The sequence below is a fragment of the Mytilus edulis genome, chromosome 14 (genome assembly GCF_963676685.1).
Source record: "Mytilus edulis chromosome 14, xbMytEdul2.2, whole genome shotgun sequence".
In the NCBI taxonomy this organism is placed as follows: domain Eukaryota; kingdom Metazoa; phylum Mollusca; class Bivalvia; order Mytilida; family Mytilidae; genus Mytilus; species Mytilus edulis.
In genome coordinates, this window is record NC_092357.1 from 63,417,357 (window position 1) to 63,440,868 (window position 23,512).

At 32.4% G+C, this 23,512-nt stretch overlaps 2 protein-coding genes across 3 annotated transcripts in view; one reads left to right on the plus strand and one right to left on the minus strand.

Moving 5' to 3' along the window:
- The window catches only part of LOC139503830 (uncharacterized), a 304,074-nt gene that overhangs the window by 183,886 nt on the left and 96,676 nt on the right, over window positions 1-23,512 (minus strand). The gene's annotated exons all lie outside the window — the stretch shown is intronic.
- On the plus strand, window positions 37-20,736 carry LOC139504392 (tubulin delta chain-like). The gene is made up of 9 exons (XM_071294470.1): window positions 37-205; window positions 4,284-4,362; window positions 6,099-6,157; window positions 7,275-7,401; window positions 7,702-7,869; window positions 9,359-9,454; window positions 11,996-12,068; window positions 14,877-15,035; window positions 20,668-20,736. The coding sequence occupies exons 1-9, from the start codon at window positions 37-39 to the stop codon at window positions 20,734-20,736; spliced, it is 999 nt and encodes a 332-aa protein (XP_071150571.1).

The following is a 23,512-nucleotide window of genomic DNA, read 5'->3' on the forward strand; positions in this document are numbered from 1 at the left end:
TGACAATTTCATCTCATTGTTCGCATTAATAAAAACATGACAAAACATCAAGATGCTATAGAAACTAGATCTGATATGATTACAAATGAGACAACACTCCACCAGAGACCAAATGACAAAAAGCAGCAACTATTAGGTCTTAATACAACATCCATGAGCAAAACCCATAACTGCAAAGCAAGCTATAAAAAGTCAACATACAAATGTAAATTCAAACAGTTCAAACAAGAATACTTACAGCCAACTGATAGAACAATAAAAATAAAACAATATACAGCAATAAACAAAAACTACTAATTTATATTGGTAAAATGTATAATCTTGCTATAATATAGGCCTCCATGCTTTATAATTTGAAATTCACTAGACAACATTGTACTCTATATAAGCCACATCCATCAAAATTCATGAACACTATCCTTTCAGTCCATCCTGATCCTTTAAAATGAATATATTGTTACTAATGGTCTTGGGTTCCTGACTTATTCAAGGCTCAGAATTTTTTTTTTACAGAGATGGAAATATTGTATCAGGGAAGAGAGGAAGAGGAACAAATTGGGCATTAGGTAGATATATATATATTTATATCGCCATTCACAATGCAAGAGTTGTCTCCCTCTATTCAATCACTCTGAAAATAACTGTACATTTATATGTAAATTCAAAAATCTTTGCTTGCATTTATTTGTTAGATAGCTGAATAACAGCTGACGTAAGACTGCTGTTCAATTGAATTCCACCACATTTGAAGAAATTCCTTTGCTAGAAAGCAAGACAAAAAAGCCTACATGTACATCAGCTATTTAATTTTTGGTGTGAATTTCCTCAGGGATGATTCCACTATTTAGTTTAGGGCCGCTTGGCGGCCCTTAACGTGGTATGGGAGTCAAAAATAAAAATGATAGAATTTGTTCATACTTTGCCAAAACGCAGTATCTATTGATATATGTTGAAAAATATAAAAAAATGATAGGTCACCGTGTATTCTTTCAAGCTATTGGACGTGACAAAATGACACATTTTGTATGGATTATACAGGGAAAAACACCATTTTGTTATTAGAAACTAAACAAAATGATAGAATTGTTAAATACTTAAGGAAAAGATAGCTTTCAGACAATGCTTTGAGAATATCAAAAGAAAAGATAGGGTGACCGTACGTTTTTTCTAGCTAAAATACAAAATAGGAAAATTCCATGTAGAATCCTTCAGAAAATGCACGGTTTCAGAGTTACTTCCCCTTAAAATGCCAATTTAAAGAAAATTAAAAACAACCAAAAATAATCAATATTTGCAAAAATATTTAATAATTATAAGTTATATTCTTATAAATTGGTTCTTTTAAATGAACATTAACATTTAAAATTTTCATTCCTGCATCAAATTTTGCTAACTTGATAGAAAATCTGGACCTTTGGTTCTCTGTTTTTTACAATCCAAGATGGAGGAAGACACCCATACCACCTTAAATCTGCCAGCGGCCCCAAAAAAATGTTTGTGAATATAAATTCCCAATTCAGGAAAATAAAATAAAAATCGGTATTTCCGGAAAAGTTTCAGTCAACGATTATGGCAACTATGATTTGTCATAGTTTGTCGTCAAAACGTAGTAAAATCCAGATAAGAATGCTGACTACGATCGCATTTTATTAACAACGATTTAATTATGTCAACTTGAGGTAAACAAAATTTTAGCAGCCGGATTCAATTGGATAAAATGTTATGGGAGTTTTTGAATTCGCAAAAGTGGATCGCTTAGCAGGTTGATCAAAAACATGCTTTTTGTCAAAATTGGTGTCAAAGCAGACCTCGACAAAGAACAAATTCAAATTTTGATACAACATTGATGAATAAATTTTAATGGGCGCCGATCTTATAAAAGCAGATCGCCCAGCAGAGCCGGTTATGTAACTTGATTAAACCCCCCCCCCCCCTGAAATACGATGTCATCATTATGGAACTGTTTCAAAACAAGAATGTGTCCAAAGTACACGGATGCCCCACTCGCACTATCCTTTTCCATGTTCCATGGACCGTGAAATTGGGTAATTATCTAATTTGGCATTAAAATTAGAAAGATCATATCATAAGCAACAAGTGTACTAAGTTTCAGATTGATTGGACTTCAGCTTCATCAAAAACTAGGTTGACCAAAAACTTTAACCTGAAACTCCCACTTTCATTTTCTATGTTCAGTGGACCGTAAAATTGGGGTCAAAAGTCTAATTTGGCTTAAAAATTAGAAAGATCATCTGATAAGCAGCAAGTGTACTAAGTTTCAAGTTGATTGGACTTCAGCTTCATCAAAAACTACCTTGACCAAAAACTTTAACCTGGATGGACGAACGGAACCACAGACGGAGGGACGGACGAACGAACGGAGCCACAGACCAGAAAACATAATGCCCCTCTACTATCGTAGGTGGGGCATAATGATCCAAATAATTTTAAAGTTCAATGGTCAATTGCTTTAAATATCTTATCAATTAAGTATACGGTATAACCTTTTGTAATTATTGCTTTTCTGAATTCGACAATTGGCTAGTTCAATTTGAAATCCATTTGAATCAAGGTAAGTTTATAAAGATGATCTGTTGAAAAAATACCAAATGGATGATTTCTTTCAGTGGTTAATATGGCGTGCCGTTTTGCTATTCAATCTAACTTCAAGATATTTCATAAACTATATAAGATATCTTATATAATAGTTCATTAAATATCTTATATAGTTTGTAAGATATCTTATAAAGTTTATAAGATATCTTACATAGTTCATGAGATGTGTTATAAAATTTATGAGATATCTTTTATAGTTTATAAGATATCTCATATAGTTTTCTTTATCAGATATCTTATAAACTATATGATATATATTATAAACTATATATAAGATATCTTATATAAAGTATATTTATAAGATATCTTATATACTATATAAGATATCTTATAATCGATATTAGATATCTTCTTTATTATATAAGATATATATTTATATAAGATATCTTATAAAAAAGATTATTTAAGATATCTTATATATCATATAAGATATATTATTTGAGACATCGTATAGAAATTATAAGATTATTCATGTAATATATCTTATATAATTTTCTTAAGATGATATCTAATAAACTATATAAGATATCTTGTATAAAAAATATTTATAAGATATTTCATATACTTAATGAGATATAAAGTATATAAGATATCTTATAAGTATATACGATATCTTATATGTTTAATAAGATATCTGATAGTTTTAAACTTTATAAGATATCTTATTAAATATATAAGATATCTCATATAAAAGAGGGATGAAAGATACCAAAGGGACAGTCAAACTCATAAATCTAAAACAAACTGACAACGCCATGGCTAAAAATGAAAAAGACAAACAAACAACAGCACACACGACACAACATAGAAAACTAAAGAATAAACAACACGAACCCCACCAAAAAACCAGGGGTGATCTCAGGTGCTCATATAATATATAAGATATCTCATATAATATATAAGATAGCTTTAAAAAATTAAATTATATAAGATATCTCATATATTAAATGAGATATCTTATAAAAATCTTACATGTTATATAAGATATCTTATATATTGAGATAATTTGAAATTCGAATAAATAGCTAAACTGCTTGCCATAGGTTTATGTAAGCTGGTATATATGCCTTGTTTACCAAAGTTTAGATGATAGTGCATCATGTGCAATGGCATTCATGTATTACAACTTCCCTGGTCTGAATCCAATAACTTCTTCAATCAGTGTACAGGTGAAACTTAATATACATTTTCTGTTTTTACAGGCCAGGAAAATGATAAAAAATTCCCAATTGGGGTAAAAATTCCCAATTTGATGTTCAAGGGACCCATTTACAAACACCTGGAATCATGTTCCTCTGGCTTATATTACTAAAATATGGACTTTGCAATATTTGCTTTTATTGCTATTTTAAGAAATGTGCCTTTGATCTTGCTGAATGAGTCCAGTTATATGATAAATTGTTGCTAGAAACTAAGCATTGCTAAGGAGGCACACATCCATGACAGCCTTGCAAATGAAATTGACTTTGTCATAGGTAAAATAGCGATAAACAGATTAACATGGGTCATCTCTACTAATTGTTTTTCTCACTTATACTGTAATGGCCCTAGTGAGAAAATCAATCTTGTTGAGACAACCAACGATAATATATAAATACATGTATTATTTGGGGATGATCAGCAACACACTTTTATCACTCACTAAGGTTTCCTTGCATGATTTATAGGTTACCATGGACTGAAGAAGAGTGGAGAGGATCATATTCTAGAGGGTACTGCCAACCAAGTCAGGAAAGAAATTGAGAGGTAACAATATTTACTTGCAGAAAAATATGGGATAACATTACATGAAGTATTACTATAATTGAAAAGTTGATTTCGATATTTACATTTTTTTGTCTTGAATAGAATGCAGAATAACTTTTTAATTCACAGTAACATTTTATGTTGCATTGATATAAGGAGATGTGGGGTAGGGTCATTTTGAATTTGATAGCATCTTCACTGTACACCTACATTATTTGTAAATACATAACGTCGCTGGGCTTCTAAAATGTCGTATATGACTTTTTGGCTTAAAATACTTTTTGACACCCATGGTCTGGGCAGGAGGAAATGTTTGGTATTACAAAATAGCATTCAGTTAGACCAATCAAAATGTGTAAAATAAGACATATTACAAAATTGCCAATGTCAGTTGTTTGTAAAGTTTGCTTCCAAAATGTTGTATGAAAACTTGAAAATCGTTGTAGAATGGCTTTGGGAAAAAAATAATTGTACATTTCTTAATTTCTGTGAAAATAATTTAAGTTCTTGGATAATTCAGAACTGTCAAAGTTTTTATTTCACTGCTATTTACAAAAATGTTCAAGTTCACATCGGACATTTTGGAAGCATGCATTTTGCCAAAATTTTCAAAGCCTGTTTGTGAGATATTTTTTTCATGAAAAATTTATAACTGACAACATTCGAGAAGTCCAGCGACGATAAGTAATGTTCCTTCATAATTCTTCATACAGCCTGTAGCCAGCTCTAAAGACCAATGGACAAATATCTTCTGTAAAGCAAGGTCTTGATAACTGACTTAATTCTGAATTCCAAACACAAAGACAAAACTACATGTGTATATAAAAAAAAGTAATAATTAAGGCTAACCTGTTGTATAAGTGATGATAAAGTTATTGCCACAAATTCTTGCATACATGTAGGTCAAACGGAAATAATCAAAGTAATATTGTTAATATTGAAATAAGATACCCAAGAGATATTCAAATCGAAGAAGAACTGACGAGGACATGGAAAAAACTGTAAACCATGAAATCAATTTTCTGCTAACATTAAATTTTTTCCTCATTCCATAAAAAGTAGTGCTCAAGAAAATATATTAATCTACAGCATTTACTTGTTGAATCAGTTGTAAACATCAATATAACACAATAAACTAACAACACACAACATTCAAAGACCTTTAGAGGTCAACACAATCTGCCACAGTAAGTAAACAGGTGCATATTGTCGCTGGGTTTCCAAAATGTCGTATATAACTTTTCTGCCTAAAAATACTTTTTGACATTAATGGTATGGGCGGGAGGAAATCTTTTGTATTACAAAATAGCATATGGTTACCCAAATCAAAACGTTTAAAATAAGACATATTACAAAATGCCAATGTCAGTTGTGTGTAATGTTTGCTTCCAAAATATTGTATGAAAACTTGAAAATCATTGTTTAATGACTTTGGGAATAAAATAATTGTACATATCTTTATTTCTGTGAAAATAATTTAAGTTCTTGGATAATACAGAATTGACAAAGTTTTTATTTCACTACTATTTACAAAAATGTTCAAGTTCACATCCGACATTTTGGAAGCATGAATTTTGTCAAAATTTTCAAAGCCTGTTCATGGTAAAAAAAAATTATTGAAAAATTTGTAAATTTACAACATTTTGGGAGCCCAGCAACGATATACCATATATATGCATGTATACAGTATGTCAAAATTAGCCCTGTCCAAAGCAGTCTTCTTTTTTTTTTTACAGGTGTGACATGTACAGTGGTTGTATAATGATGCACAGTTTGACTGGTGGTACAGGTTCAGGTTGGTATTTTTATGTATGTAGGTACTTAAGCTCATGTGAATAAAATGACAAAATTGTGTTATCTCCCCTTGTCCTGTAAACGTAATTTTTCACTTATCCAAGTTGCATCAATGCTGTGATTGATTTTTGGCTGAAATGGCTTATAAAATTCTAATCTGCATAATGATATATCAGCTTTAAAATAAAACCCTTGTTTTTAAACATAATCTACATCAGTGTACATGGTCATATACATTGGAGTCCATGCTAGTAAAAATAAAACCCTTGTTTTTAAACATAATCTACATCAGTGTACATGGTCATATACATTGGAGTCCATGCTAGTAAAAACAAAACCCTTGTTTTTAAACATAATCTACATCAGTGTACATGGTCATATACATTGGAGTCCATGCTAGTAAAAATAAAACCCTTGTTTTTAAACATAATCTACATCAGTGTACATGGTCATATACATTGGAGTCCATGCTATATATAGTAAAAATAAAACAAATTCAGCAACATATATATTTCACAACTTTCTTAATATCATTAATTCAATATTATATATCCTGATGTAAAATAAGTTGACAAGGAGAGACAACCCAAACCAAGCACAAGGCCTTATGATATTCCTTTTGTTGTATATTTTTGTGATTTTGTTGAAATATCAAGCACAACTCTATAGAGATTTATATATTCTTAGAAAAGAGATTATCAAGTTATTATGACTGTACCGTTGGATCATTTCCAAACAGAACCATACACTAAAAAGTGACATATTTGGTTTACGATCTCTTCTTTGTAAGGCGATTAGGGAGGAAAATCACATGAACAACCTGATTTCCTGTACTGTGCGGATCATTTCAAAACATAACCTTATATAGACTTGTGTATTTTTAGGATTAGGATCACGTCTTTGTGAGGCCATGAGGGAGAAATTTCCCATGAGCCACCTGATTTCCTGAACTGTGAGGATCAGTCCCAAACATAACCTTACATAGACTTATGTATTTTTAGGATTATGATCTCGTCTTTGTGAGACCATGAGGGAGGAATATCCCATGAACCGACTGATTTCCTGTACTGTGAGGATCAGTCCCAAACATAACCTTACATAGACTTGTGTATTTTAAGGATTAGGATCTCGTCTTTGTGAGGCCATGAGAGAGGAATATCCCATGAACCATCTGATTTGCTGTACTGTGGCGCCATGTTTGACAGGAGAAAGTCCGTTACAGAACTATAATGCTTTGCTAACACTGTCATACCTTTAACATCATTTGAATATGATCTTCAAGGAAAATCAGGAACAAGAAAAAGGAGAAAACGAAACCAGGGAATGAATTTGGTTTAAGAAATTTCAAAACTGGCATGAATGCACAAACACAATTGAACAGTTTTATGGTTGTTTTTTATTGGCAGTTTCTTTTTTTTTACATTTTGATCTATAATTTTCACCTATTCCTAGATATTTTATCAAATTTATAGCCAAACTATGGATATTTTGTAATTCAAATGGTCTTTTACAAATGCAGTTTTTATTTCAGAAATATATTTATAGACAATTCCATTTCAGGAATACTGACTGTGTTGTTCTGACATATAACGATGATGTCCTCGGAAAACTGCAGAGAAAGATGGAGAGTGTATCTTTTGATGCCATGAACACCTCTATAGCGTCTGCTCTTGGGGGAGTGTTCCTTCCAACAAATACCATGACACCAAAAAGGTTAGATTATCTCCCCTTGTATAAAACATTCATTTAATACAATAATCCATTGAGATTTTTTGAATATCACTTTTTAGCTCACCTGACCCAAAGGGCCAAGTGAGCTTTTCTCATCACTTGGCGTCCATCGTCGTCGTCTGTCGTAGTTAACTTTTATAAAAATCTTCTCCTCTGAAACTACTGGGCCAAATTTAACCAAACTTAGCCACAATCATCATTTGAGTATCTAGTTTAAAAATTGTGTGCGGTGACCCAGCCAACCAACCAAGATGGCCACCATGGCTAAAAATAGAACATAGGGGGTAAAATGTAGATTTTGGCTTATAACACTGAAAACAAAGCATTTAGAGCAAATCTGACAACGTTAAATTGTTTATCAAATCAATATTTATCTGCCCTGAAATTTTCAGATGAATTGGACAACAGGTTGTTGGGTTGCTGACCCTCAATTGGTAATTTTTAAAGAAATTTTGCTGTTTTTGGTTATTATCTTGAATACTATTATAGATAGAGATAAACAGTAAACAGTAATAATGTTCAGCAAAGTACAAATAAGTCAAATGACCGAAATGTTCAGTTGACTCCTTAAGGAGTTATTGCCCTTTATAGTCAATTTTTAACAATTTTCAATAATTTGGTAAATTTTTGTAAATTTTTACAAAATATTATCCTTTGTAACTAAAGCGCTATGTTAATTATAGATAGAGAAAATTGTAAGTAGCAAGAATGTTTAGTAAAGTAAGATCTACAAATACATCACCATCATCAAAACAAAATTTTGGCATGAATCCATCTGTGTCCTTTGTTTAATACATGTATGCACATAGACCAAGGTGAGCGACACAGGCTCTTAAGAGCCTCTAGTTGTACATAGAAAAACACTATAATTTCATTAAGGAATGACAATAATATTTTTTCTGTCTCTGAAGAAATAACATAAAAAAAATGTGGTGCACACTGATTAACGTGTTATTTTAAAGTGAGCACCACATTTGTGAAGTAATTTAAAATAGACAGAAAGAATATAACAGTCATTTCCTATAATTTAATTCTAAATTCCATTTAACTGGAGTAAACCATGAAAAAACATTAATGTCATCACTGTCACATGACAAAATTATGTCTATGAGCTGATAAACAAAACAATGTCAGCCAATCAGAAGACGTGTTACATTCAAAATTAAATTATTTAAGTATATATACAAATACCTAATGTTAATTTAGTGAAGTACTGAAAACTTTGGAATTGTCTGTTTTTAAATTAGAAAATATTTTGTATAATCTTGACATGAAAAATAGCTTGAATTGTCTCCCCTTACTCATAAAACGTTTTTTTTATGGTACCTTCTTTAAAGATAAGAAAAACAATTGTTCACCATAGAGATTTATTTCATTTCACCTTTAATACATAATACAGTATAAAGAATCATAGTATATACATGTACACATATTATTAATCAATGTATTGTTACATATTTTTATTTTGTAGTGGGCCAAGTATTGGTTTGGAACCTTGGGAGATGATAAGATCAGTTTGTCCTCTTCCAGCAAATAAATTTGTACAGGTCCATTATATAGCTAAAAGGTAACTTAAGATAGTTAAGTACAAATTAGACAGTTAATTGAGAAATTTATGAGTTCATTTGTTGCTGTGATTTTTAAGTAGGGACACAAATGAAAGATTATTTTAGCTATTTTAGGATACAAATATATGTATCTGATATCAAAATGTGAGTTCTTTTAATTGTGATTCTCACCCAGTCACATTATTTGCAATGATAAAATCCTCACAATAATTTTTGTATTTAATAAAAGTGATGTGATAACAATTGAAGAAAAATATTTTGGATAGAAAATGTTCACTCTATGGTAAAAGTTTTTAAAAAAATTGATAACTTTCTTAAACTACCCTGGGTTTGTACCAATCTTGGACAGAAGCTTGTTTATGATCATAAGATAGTATCCAGAAGTAAATTTGTAAAAATAAAATTCCATTTTTTCCATATTTTACTTATAAATAGACTTAAATGTTCTGTCAGGAAACAACACATTCACTCTGTGATTAATGTTTTTAAAATTTTAACAATTTTCTTAAACTATCCTGGGTTTGTACCAATCTTGGACAGAAGCTTGTTTATGATCATAAGATAGTATCCAGAAGTAAATTTGTAAAAATATATATCCATTTTTTCTGTATTTTACTTTTAAATGGACTTAGATTTTCTGCCAGGAAACAACACATTCACTCTGTGGTTAATGTTTTTAAAGTTTAAAAAATTTTCTTAAACTATCCTTGGTTTGTACCAAACTTGGACAGAAGCTTATTAATTAGGATCATAAAATAGTATCAAGAAGTAAATTTTGTAAAAATGTATATCCATTTTTTCCGTATTTTACTTTTAAATGAACTAGATTTTCTGCCAGGAAACAACACATTAACTCTGTGGTTAAAGTTTTTAAAATTTTAATATCCTGGGTTTGTACCAAACTTGGACAGAAGCTTATTTATTGTGATCATACAATAGTATCGAGAAGTAAATTTCGTAAAAATATATATCCATATTTTCCGTATTTTACTTTTAAATGGACTAGATTTTCTGCAGGGAAACAACACATTCACTCTGTGGTTAAAGTTTTTGTCGAGCCTGCAACTTTTGTTGCAGAAAGCTCGACATAGGGATAGTGATGCGGCGGCAGCTACAGCGGAGGCGGTGGCGGCGGCGGCGTTAGCTCACTTATTAAAAGCTTTATATTTTAAAAGGTGGAAGACCTGGATGCTTCATACTTTGTATATAGATGCTTCATGTTACGAAGTTTCCGTCAGTCACATGTCCAATGTCCTTGACCTCATTTTCATGGTTCAGTGACCACTTGAAAAAAAAGTTCAAATTTTTTGTAATGTTGAATTCTCTCTTATTATAAGTAATAGGATAACTATATTTGATATGTGCGTACCTTGCAAGGTCCTCGTGTCTGTCAGACAGTTTTCACTTGACCTCGACCTCATTTCATGGATCAGTGAACAAGGTTAAGTTTTGGTGGTCAAGTCCATATCTCAAATACTATAAGCAATAGGGCTAGTATATTCGGCGTATGAAAGGACTGTAAGGTGTACATGTCCAACTGGCAGGTGTCATCTGACCTTGACCTCATTTTCATGGTTCAGTGGTTATAGTTAAATTTTTGTGTTTTGGTCGGTTTTTCTCATACCATATGCAATAGGTCTACTATATTTGTCTACTATATATGGAATGATTGTTAAGTGTACATGTCTAGAGGGCAGATGTCATGTGACCTTGACCTCATTTTCATGGTTCAGTGGTCAAAGTTAAGTTTTTGAGTTTTGGTCTTTTTATCTAATGCTATATGCCATAGGTCAACTATATTTGGTGTATGGAAATATTTTATGATCTTTATGTCAGTCGAGCAGGTTTTATTTAACCGTGACCTCATTTTCACGGTTCATTGCACAGTGTTAAGTTTTTGTGTTTTGGTCTATTTTTCTTAAACTATAAGTAATGTGTCAACTATATATGTTGTATAGAAGCATTGTTAGCTGTACCTGTCTGCCTGGCATGGTTCATCTGACCTGGACCTCTTTTTCAAGGTTCATTGGTCTTTGTTTAGTTATCTTGGTTAATGTTAAGTTTATGTGACAGTTGTAATAAAGCTTAGCTTTATACTTAGGACTATCAACATAATATCAATGATTAGTATAGAAGGCGAAACATTTCAGCGTGTGCACTCTTGTTAAAATTTAAATAATTTTCTTATACTATTTTGGATTTGTACTATAATTTATTCCTCATTTGGTGAGCCTGCGATTAACAGCAAAAGTAGGCGAGACACTGAGTTCTGCGGAACCCTTACAATTTTTTTATAGTTTTGATGCCACATTGAGTGATATTTCAGCTTAAAACTTTATTGGTATTTTTAGCTTCACATACAGTGGTGCTCCAAATTAAAGGAGGTGTATACTAATCAAACTTATGTTATATTTTTGCTATTACAGTAAGCTGTCTCAGGGCTGACAGTCTTTGGCAGGATTACAGAAACATAATGAGGTGCTCCAAATTAAAGGAGGTGTATGCATATCAAACTTATGTTATATTTTTATGTATTACAGTAAGCTGTTTTGGGCAGGATTACAGAAACAAATGAGTCAAAGCATTAGACGACATGACAGCAAAGGAAATATAGTATCCTTAAGTATCAGGAATGTGATGAGGTTTACAAATAAGAGAATAATGGGACAACAAAATATGTGCAAACAATACAATATAGACACATGGACCAGAAAAAAATATCAAATAATGAAAAACGGGCTACTTAGAATAGAGAATATAAAAAGATAGACCAAAAAACTATAAAATAGTGAATAACTGGACTAAAACATTGAATAAAAAAACATAGGCCACCAAATATAAAATAATAAAAAATGAGCCAAAATATAAGATAGAAAGAAAAAAAATTGGCCCCCAAACTAAAAGAAAAAGAATGGTTAAAATGGGGTTGCTAAGCTATAAAGAATATTGATGGGTTGATTTTTTTATTTTGAATTCTAATTATAACAGTTATCTTTTCCTTAGCTTTTATTATGTAAAATATTCATAATTGGCTTAACTTGTTTATTTTTTTTACGATTACATCTTCTTAATTGTAATTTGGTACGTATGTTTGTTGATACAACAGGAAAGAGCATGCAAATATTTTCCTTATACAGTATCAGTTTGATAGTATAGGTAATGTAGTGATAGCACGAGGTGACAGTACAGAGACATTTTACCCCAGATGACCAAGGGGCTGGAGAAAAAGTTCCGTAAATCTTTCAACACAGTCAGCTGGAATCCCTTCCCTATATATATCTGGACAGGTATGTGTAAATCTTTCAACACTGTCAGCTGGAACCCCTTTCCTATAGATATCTGGACAGGTATGTGTAAATCTTTCAACACGGTCAGCTGGAACCCCTTCCCTATAGATATCTGGACAGGTATGTGTAAATCTTTCAACACGGTCAGCTGGAACCCATTCCCTATAGATATCTGGACAGCAATGTGTAAATCTTAACACTGTCAGCTGGAATCCCTTCCCTATAAATATCTGGACAGGTATGTGTAAATCTTTCAACACGGTCAGCTGGAACCCCTTCCCTATAGATATCTGGACAGGTATGTGTAATCTTTCAACACGGTCAGCTGGAACCCCTTCCCTATAGATATCTGGACAGGTATGTGTAATCTTTCAACACGGTCAGCTGGAACCCCTTCCCTATAGATATCTGGACAGGTATGTGTAAATCTTTCAACACTGTCAGCTGGAATCCCTTCCCTATAGATATCTGGACAGGTATGTGTAAATCTTTCAACACTGTCAGCTGGAATACCTTCCCTATAGATATCTGGACAGGTATGTGTAAATCTTTTTACACTGTCAGCTGGAACCCCTTTTCTTATAGATATCTGGACAGGTATGTGTAATCTTTCAAGACGGTCAGCTGAAACCCCTTCCCTTTAGATATCTGGACAGGAATGTGTAAATCTTTCAACACAGTCAGCTGGAACCCATTCCCTATAGATATCTGGACAGGTATGTGTAAATCTTTCAACATGGTCATCTGGAACCCCTTCCTTATAGATATCTGGACAGGTATGTGTAAATCTTTTAACATTGTCAGCTGACACCCCTTCCTTATAGATATCTGGACTGGTATATGTAAATCTTTCAACACGGTCAGCTGGAACCCCTTCCCTATAGATATCTGGACAGGTATGTGTAAATCTTTCAACAAGGTCAGCTGGAACCCCTTCCCTATAGATATCTGGACAGGTATGGGTAAATCTTTCAACACCGTCAGCTGGAACCCCTTCCCTATAGATATCTGGACTGGTATGTGTAAATCTTTAAACACGGTTAGCTGGAATCCATTCCCTATAGATATCTGGACTGGTATGTGTAAAAAAAATATAGAAATAAAAAGATGTGGTATGGGTGCCAATGAGACAACTCTTCGTCAAGGTTATAATGTGTAAAAAGTGAACAATTAAAGTTCAAAGTACAATCTTCAACACGTAACATTGACAATTACATTTAGAGATATATAGTCTTTTGTAGACATCTAAGTTTTTCTATTTCTAATAGCTCGGGTTGCCAAGCAGTGTTAACAAATGAGAGAAGAAAAAAAGTATTATATTTTGAAAAACACATCAAAATGAAACCTCACAAAATGTTTTCATTGATTCCAATAAAATAACAGAATTTGAATTTCATGTAAAATAAAACCAGTTTGAACAGTATGATGACAACTGTCTTTAAAATTTGATTTTCACCTGGTAAATTAAAAGAGAGTGATTAATTGAACTTTTTGTGTCTTTAGGTTTCATAAAACATGTATGATTCATGTATGCTAAAAACAGCTACACCCATACTCATCTTCACTATCAATGGAAGACAGAAAATATTCATGGCAATACTGGTTTAATATAGAAATATCTTTTCTTAGAAAACCTAACAAAAACTACTTTAAATTCAGAAATTATTGCAATGCTTTTATTATTGTGAAAAGGCGACAGGGTTATAATGAGGGAAGGTAGGAGGGGTCCTGATCCCGAAATCCCGGGCTTAAAAACACGAAATCCTGAGGTCCCGAAATTCGAAAAAAAGAATTCCCGGATCCCGAAAGGGTCAATCCCGAAATCCCGACCTTAAAAAACACCCGATCCCGGAGTCCCGATAAAGGTCCTATCTCCCCTCTATAATCACAATATTTTAACTCACATTTTGATTTTTTTTTATAAATTAAAGAGGATTTTTCACAATATCACAAAAATTATAATCACATTTTAGTCCAAAATGACAAAATCTCAATTTTAATTTCTGAGTTCTGAGTTTACAGTACATGTTTATAAGGTATAAAACAAAAAAAATCAGCTGTTCACAAAAATAGAGCATGAATGAAAGAAATACATGAAATATGTGTCTTCATCAACTAATGATTATTGTTTCAGCCAAAACTAACAGTATTGGACCAAAAGACAGCTTCAATTACAGTAGCATCAAATTCAGAGTCAATAGTAGAATACCTTGAGACCGTCTATGAAAGGTCAAGGGTCAAATTTGCAGCCAAGGCTTATCTCCATTGGTACAACAAATATGGAGTAACTAATGTAAGTGGGATAGTGTTTCAGGGGCAGATCAATCCTTTTTAAAAAGGGTTGGTTCCCAACTCAGATTAAAAAAGAGGGGGGACATATATGTCCCTATACAAATGCATTGATCATCCCAAAAAAGCATGGTTCAAACCCCAGGAACCCCCCTCTGGATCCACCACTGTATTTAGATATTTATACACTGCAGCTGTGCTATTTGCAATCTAATTGAAAACCGATTTTTCATCGCTCCTGTTTCTGATATGTCGCGTGGGAGATCTAACGAAACCCGCTTTGAGGTCACATGTGAGTGACCTCGTAGGTGTGTCTTTTTCGACCAATGAAATTGAGTCTTCCACGATCTTGAAAGTTTAACGGAAGGTAAAGGGATGTTACTCATTTTATTTACGACGAAATCGTCAGTCAAAATAATTCATAAACTTTTTTGATTGGCTTATCAATAGGTCGTCAACTCATTTGCATATCATTATAAATTCATAACTTTTAGTTCACTCACATGTGACCTCAAAGCCGGTTTCGTTAGATCTCCCACGCGACAGAAAACGGGAGCGATGAGAGATCAGTTTTTAATTAGATTGTGCTATTTGCGCTGTCAAATTGCACTGTCCCTTAAATCATGTGTATAGGAGAGTGGTCCGTGTAACACTTATCAATTCAAAGTTTTAAAAAATCTTAAAATTTTAGATTTTTGAAATCTTGATCAAAGTTTTAAAATATCAAATTTCCAAATTGTGTTAAAGTTTTGAAATTTTGAAATTTTAACCAAATACTTAAAATATTAAAATTCTAAATATTGTTTTTAAATCTGATAGTTTAGAAATTTGATCAAACTTTAAAATTACTAAACCTAACGTGCAATTTTGATTATTTTACCCCCGCTTTAAAAAAAGGGGGGTATACTGTTTTACCTCTGTCTGTCAGTCCGTCCGTCAGTCCGTCCATCAGTCCGTCCGTCAGTCAGTCCGTCCCATGAAACTTTCGTCACATTTTTCTCAGGAACTACAATACAAGGATTTCTGAAATTTGGTTTCAGGGTTTATCTAAGTCAGCTATACCATGTGATGCGTTTTCAGATTCATCACTTGACAACTTCCTGTTTACCGAACACTTGCATATTTTTACACTATTAATATTATCCACTTGCGGCGGGGGTATCATCAGTGAGCAGTAGCTCACAGTTTCACTTGTTTCACTTTTTGAAAGTTTGATTTTTAAAATTTTGATTAAGATATCAAAAATAGAAAAGGGGCGAAAGAGGGGTACCTGTAATCTGCGAAACGAAATAAAAGCGGAACAAAACGAAACAAAATGAAATGAAATGAACACATACTGTTACTTAAAAGTTAATGTAAAATTAAACCACAGACAGAGAGTTGTAAGCGGTGAAAAATTGGATGACAAAATAAATATTTCTCAAAAGAAGAGCATTTATTTTAAACAAGACGCACGTCTCTGATAATGACCATTTTACTTGCTGGTTTTCCCAGCACCAATATTTTAGGAGAAACAGTAAAAACTGATCAACTGTCAGTAGGTCAAATAGTATGGTTAGGTTGAGTATCTTTTTATATATCTTCTACTGAATTTTAAGCAATAAAATGGCTCAATACACTTTGTATTATATCATTTGATTTAATTTTTTTCTGTTTTGCTCTACGACTTCTTACTTTCTACACTCATGTTGGCAGATGAATATATCCTTCCATGTGCATTTTGAACGATCTCATCTTTAAAGTTTTTAATCAACTATTTCTGTTCTTTATAAATTGTTGACCCTAAATATTCAGCTTTGAGCATTCCTGAAGAAGGTAGATCCAGAACAGCGCTAACTTTTAATGTTTTGTTATCATTTTTTATCGATTGCATGACGATCATAATATTGCCTTGTATCAATGATTTCAGTTCTAAGTATTGGTACTGTAGGAACACTGAATTCATGGTGTCGCAATGAACGTTGTGCTATTCTGGAATGTGGGAGGTTTTTAATATTTTTTTTACACTGAATAACTGAGTAAGATCAAATTGAGTAGCTTGAGCGAGGATACTGTTATAAGGTACCTACATAAACTCATCATAGATAGATAACTGGATGTAAATTTTGTATTTGTGCAAGACGCGCATTTCGTCTACAAAAAACTTATGTAATAGTTGCTGCTGTACATTAAGCGCCCATCTATCAATTTGTAGGTGTCGGCATTTTGAAAATTATGTTCAATTTTTTTTATCAGCGATAAATGGTAATCTTTTGGGGAATCTGATCAATAAATATTGTCACTAAGGTCCATGAGGGGCTTCAATAATGGTACATAAAAATATTCTGGTCCCAATTTGAAGACAAAAAATATTCTGCGCAAGCAGTAGACCAAAAAAAAAATAATTTCTGAATCCAGATTTTCCCCATGTCTTATAGTGTTAAATTTTATAACTAAATCATTTGATTAATAGCGATGAAAAAGTTAATAAAATTGTTAACGCTTAGCGCAAAATTCTTTTTTTTTTCTCCACTTGGACATGACAAACAAGCCCAATTTTTTAAGTTAAATGGTTGCTCTTTTAGACAATGTTTTGACTGATGCTTGTAAAAAGTATATGTATTTATCTTATACGTACATGTACCTCCCTTTGGGGCCCTAAATCAACCACTGTTTTTGAATAGCAAATACAAGGAAAAGGGATTTTTGTTGAATTAAGGAATATCATTGTTCCGTATTTGTAAGGGACGACATCAAAAGTTCAATGAAGGATAAAAAACTTAATTCACATAGTTTTTTCACTGACCCCCCAAACCCTCTTAACTTAATTTGCGAAAAATTGATTGACCCATATAGATATATGTAAAAATCAATGTCGGATAACCACATCTTGCAGCAGTTCAACCCCCACCCCCAAACTATTTGAATTGAGATTTTTTTGCCCCACCACAATAGTAGAGGGGCATTATGTTTTCTGGTCTGTGGCTCCGTTCGTCCGTCCGTTCGTTCGTCCGTCCGTGCGTCAGTTCATCCTGCTTCAGGTTAAAGTTTTTGGTCAAGGTAGTTTTTGATGAAGCTGAAGTCCAATCAACTTGAAACTTAGTACATATGTTCCCTATAGTATAATCTTTCAAATTTTAATGCCAAATGAGTTTTTTATCCAATTTTATGGTTCATGGAACATGGAAAATGATAGTGCGAGTGGGGCATCCATGTACTTTGGACACATTCTTGTTTACCTTACATTGATTTGTTTATGTCATCCCTTATTTGTACATTTTTAAGTTATTGTACAGCAATCAACTTTGAGCAAAGTAAAAGAATACAGGTACAAAAAATGTACGTCCAGTCAGAATGGGGCGTGTAAAAAGAGTGCCACGCTGTCAGCTGCATGATGGATTTTTCCGTTTTTGACCATTCACCAATGTTGCTCTCGAGAAACCTGTACAATGTAAAATGCAGGATTTTAAGTAAAGCATTGACCTATGGAACGGTGAAAACTGGATATTTAAAACTCAAGTAAATATAAGAACCAAGACAATTGAAGAGGTGTTTGGCCAAAGTGAAGGTAAACACATCAAAATCCATCTACAAGGGCTACTTTGCCCGAGGGAGTTGAATCCTAAGTTTCTTTGTGATAGTTTCTTCTGTTTCCTATTCTGACATAGGACTTGGATTTCTTTTCAACCGGTATTGCTGTGTGTTTGTTTATTCTACATTGGCTAGAGGTAGAGGGGTAGGGTTGTGATATAAACAAACATGTTTAACCCCGACGCATTTGTGCGCCTGTCCCAATTCAGGAGCTTCTGGACATTTTTGTCTTGTATGATTTTAATTTTAGTTCATTGTTATACAATGTATTTCGGGGTTTTAGTAGGACGCCTATTATCACTAAATCATCACTGAACCAGTACACTTATTTATCTAGGAACCAGCTGAAGCACGCCTGGCACAACGTTCATTGCGACACCATAAATTTAGTATTCCTTCCGTATCATTGCTTGGACCTGAAATCAATCATAAAAGGCAATGCAATTGATAAAAAAGAAAACGAAACGTTTAAAGTTTCATGCGACCGAAGCGCTTTTTCTGGATCTACCTTAATGAGGAACGTCAAAAAGGCGAAGAATACTTTTTGGCCTTCTGAGAGTTGGTCAGTTTTCACTGTTACTTCTAAATGTTTGGCACTGGGTACTCCAAATAGCTCTGAATTATTTATCTCAAACTCTAACCTTATATTAGAGATTTAAATCAACTTTTTTGAAGCCGGTTTAAATATTTTTTTAATAGATGCACAACCGAAAAATTTCTGGACACTGTAATCCCATATGATGTCTAAAATGTTTTATAAAAAAAACGACTTCTTCTTCTAACTATTCATCTTGTAATTAAAAATGATTTCATATATTTCGTGCTATTTATTCCTAACTAAGATTAATTATAATCAGAACTGTGTTTACAGGTACCCCTCTTTTCGTCCCTTTTCTATTTTTGATATTTTAATCAAAAATTTAAAAAATCAAACTTTCAAAAAGCAAAATAATCAAAATTGCATGTTAGGTTTGATATATTTAAAGTTCGATCAAATTTCTAAACTATCAAATTTAAAAACGATATTTAGAATTTTAATATTCTAATTATTTGGTTAAAATTTGAAAATTTCAAAACTTTTACACAATTTAGAATTTTGATATTTTAAAACTTTGATCAAATTTCCAAAAATCTGAAATTTGAAAACTTTTTAAAACTTTGAATTGATAAGTGTTATTCGGACCGAGAGTAGCTTACCTTATATCCCCTTTATGACCAAACTACAAAGATAATAAACTCATGTGGTGAATTAGTGTGTTATTTGGTTACTCGTTGAATATTTTTTTGTTTGAATTTTTTAAATTAGTTATTCTATAAATATTAGGTATTAATTGTATCTGTTCAAAGTAAAACTGAGAATGGAAATGGGGAATATTTCAATCAGACAACAACCTGACCAAATGGAAGGCCACCAATGGGTCATCAATGCAGTGAGATAGTATTTTCATGATCTCACTTTCATCAAGAATGCTCAAAGTCAAATATTTAAAACCTATGTATATGTTAGCATGGAAACCTTATTCTGTTATATGACAAAAAGTGACAATAGTTGATTTACACATATCTCATGTCTAAAAGGGGCCTTGCCTCAGTGGCTGAGTAGTATAAGTTGTCACTACTGTAACCACAAGCCAGTCAACACTTAGGTTGTGATTTGGAACTGGTGCACTAGATCTAATCTTTATTGACTAGGATTATCAGCTTCCCTATTAAAGGTCAGTGGTTTTCTCCAGGCACTGTGGCTTCCTCCACCATTAAAAACTGGCAATCATGAAATAGCCCAAATGTGGTGCTAAAAACTGGTGTTAAAATGCAAAAAAAAAAGATCAAATTCAAATCGTATGTCTAAATATTCAGTCAATGGTAACAGATATTCAGCTGATCATTGCATGTCAAGAAAAAACAAAGAGGAATGAAGTATTTGCTTTTTAAATCCTGGCCTGGATTCATTTCAAACAGCAAACCTGAACACACTTAAATGCATTTTAATTTAAATATATATATTATTTAAATATAATTTATCAGAACAGTGTAATTTTTTAAAGATTTTTTTTTATCTTTTTCAGGAGGATTTTGAAGAAGCTTGTGATGCTGTAGAGGACATTATACAGAATTATAAAAGTGCATTTTCATAAAATATAAATGAAATTTTTAATTTTTACGTTTTTATGATCATAAAAACAAATGTGTGCCTAATGTCTTTATGTTAGTTGTTGTTTTTGTTGAGCTTGACTTGTATAGAAGAAAGCTTAACATAGGGATAGTGATTCAGTGGCATTTGCTAACCTATACCTGGTATTAGCATACCTTGCAAAGTCTTCATGCCTTTCACTTGACCTTGACCTTATTTCATGGATCAGAGAGGTTAAGTTTTCTTGGTTATGTCCATATCTCATATACTATGAGGAATGGGTCTACCATATTTTGTGTATGAAATGATTGTTAGGTGTACATGTCCATTTGGCAGGTGTAATCTGACCTTGACATTGACCTCATTTTCATGGTTCAGTGGTTAAAGTTAAGTTTTTGTGTTTTGGTCTTTTTTTTTATACTATATGCAATAGGTTAACTATATTTCATGTATGAACATATTTTACAATATACATGTAAGTCTGACATATTTTATTTGACCTTGACCTCATTTTTATGGTTCATTACTTAATGTTAAATTTTTGTTTTTTCTTCTGTTTCTCTAATACTATTAGCAACAGGTCAACTATATTTTGGTGTGTGTTATGATTGTAAGGTGTATTTGTCTGTCTGGAAATTATCATTTGACTATTTTCTCAATTTCATGGTTCATTGGTCAATCTAGAGTTTTCCTGATCCAGTTTGTTCATAGATACTATATGCAAAAGGTCAACTATATTTATTTGTAGCATATTATGATTGTAAGATGTACATGTCAGTCTGGCAGGGTTCGTCTGACCTTTGACTTCTTGTCATGGTTCATTGATCAATGTTAAGCTTTCCTGGTTAGGTTTGTTTCTTCGAAGTGCAATATATAAATCAACTATATTTAAAGTACATGTATATTTGATTGTAAGGTGTGTATGTAATTCCAGTTTGGTTTATCTGACCTCATTTTCTTGGATCATGTCAAATTTATCTGATAGTTTTAGTAAAGCTTTATATTTAAGACAATCAACATGATATTAACGGTTAGTGAAGAAGGGGAGACATTTCAGCATGTGTATTCTTGTTTGTATAATCAAGAGGCTTAAAACCTGCTATACAGGCATACATGACAAAGCTTCTGTCGTCGTTAACTTTTACAAAAATATTCTCCTCTGAAACTAACAGGCCAAATTTAACCAAACTTGGCCACAATCATCATTGGGGTATCTAGTTTAAAAATGTGTCCGATGACCATGCCAACCAACCAAGATGGCCGCCATGGCTAAATATAGAACATAGGGGTAAAATGTAGATTTTGGCTTATATCTCTGAAACCAAAGCATTTAAAGCAAATCTGACATGGGTTAAATTGTTCATTAGGTCAAGATCTATCTGCCATGAATATTTCAGACAAATCAGACAACCCGTTTTTAGGTTGCCGCCCCTGAACTAGTAATTTTCAGGAAATTTTGCAGTTTTTGGTTATTATCTTGAATATCATTATAGATAGAGATAAACTGTGAACAGCAATAATGTTCAGCAAAGTAAGATCTACAAATAAGGCAACATGACCAAAATTGGCAAATGACCTCTTAAAGAGTTATTGTCCTTTATAGTAAATTTATAACCATTTTTTTTAATTTTAGTAATCTTTTTAAAAAATCTTCTCTGAAACTACTGGGCCAAATTTAACCAAACTTGGCCACAATCATCAATGGGTATCTAGTTTTAAAAACTTTTCCGATGACATGGCTAAAAATTGTTCGTCTACTCTTGAGAATGATATGGTTTTTTTTACTTAAGTGATCGAAAGACATTTTATGAGAGTTATTTCCCTTTGAAAATTTAATATAGGCGATTTGTTAGATAAATTCATACATTATAAGTCGTAGAGGTCTACAGTCCTATGAGATATGAAGTCCTTGGTCCATTTGAAGGAAATTGAGGTCACGGTCAAAGGTCAAGATCAAGTTTTAAATTTTGAATTTTGCTTGTTATCGTTTTTCCACAGAAACTGTGACAGTAAATGATATGTTGTGTTTGCAAAATAACTATTTACAATAAGGCGCAACTTCAACCTTTTTCATTCAAAGTGTTTGGTTAACCCTTATAGGAGTTTTCTCCCCTTATGTATTTCAAATCAGTATTTCTCCACAACCATACAAGTGATTGACCTCCGGTCTTCCGTTTTGAGTTCACTGACATATGACCTTGAAATTGAGATCGAGGTGAAAGGTCAAGGTCATGTTATAAATTTTGAGTTTTGCTTCTTATCGTTATTCAAAAGAAACTGTTACAGTTAATGATATGATTTGTTTGCCAAATTACTGTTTACAAAAAAGCGCAATTTCAACCTATTTCAGTCGAAGTGTTTTGGTTAACCCTTATAGGAGTTTTCACCCCTTATGTATTTGAAAACAGTATTTCTCCACAACCATACAAATGATTGACCTGGGGTCTTTTGATTTTAGATCACTGACCTATGACCTTGAAATTGAGGTCAAGGTCAAAGGTCAATTTTACGTTCTAGATTTTGACCTTTACTAAAAAATATTTTCTGTTCATAATAAAAAAAATAAGTCTTCTGCATATACCTATTAACCTTATTTTTTTATATCAATTTGAAGAACCAAATTACATCAACAAGGAGTGACATTTTCTAACATCGTTTTTTAAAATTTCATTCTTATTATCGAGGTGGAAAGACCTTCAATTGTTTTCTGAAGAATTGGTTTTTAATATTACACTTATAGTTGCACTAAATGATTTTTTTAGCATATATTATGTCATGTA

What these genes read in the sequence shown, in the direction of transcription:
- LOC139504392 (XM_071294470.1), top strand. Translation starts at nt 37, where the DNA reads ATGACAAAACATCAAGATGCTATAGAAACTAGATCTGATATGATTACA. An exon ending in GTCAGGAAAGAAATTGAGAG is followed by an intron (nt 4,363 to 6,098) that starts GTAACAATATTT and finishes TTTTTTTTACAG; the next exon opens with GTGTGACATGTACAGTGGTT. An exon ending in TATAATGCTTTGCTAACACT is followed by an intron (nt 7,402 to 7,701) that starts GTCATACCTTTA and finishes ATATATTTATAG; the next exon opens with ACAATTCCATTTCAGGAATA.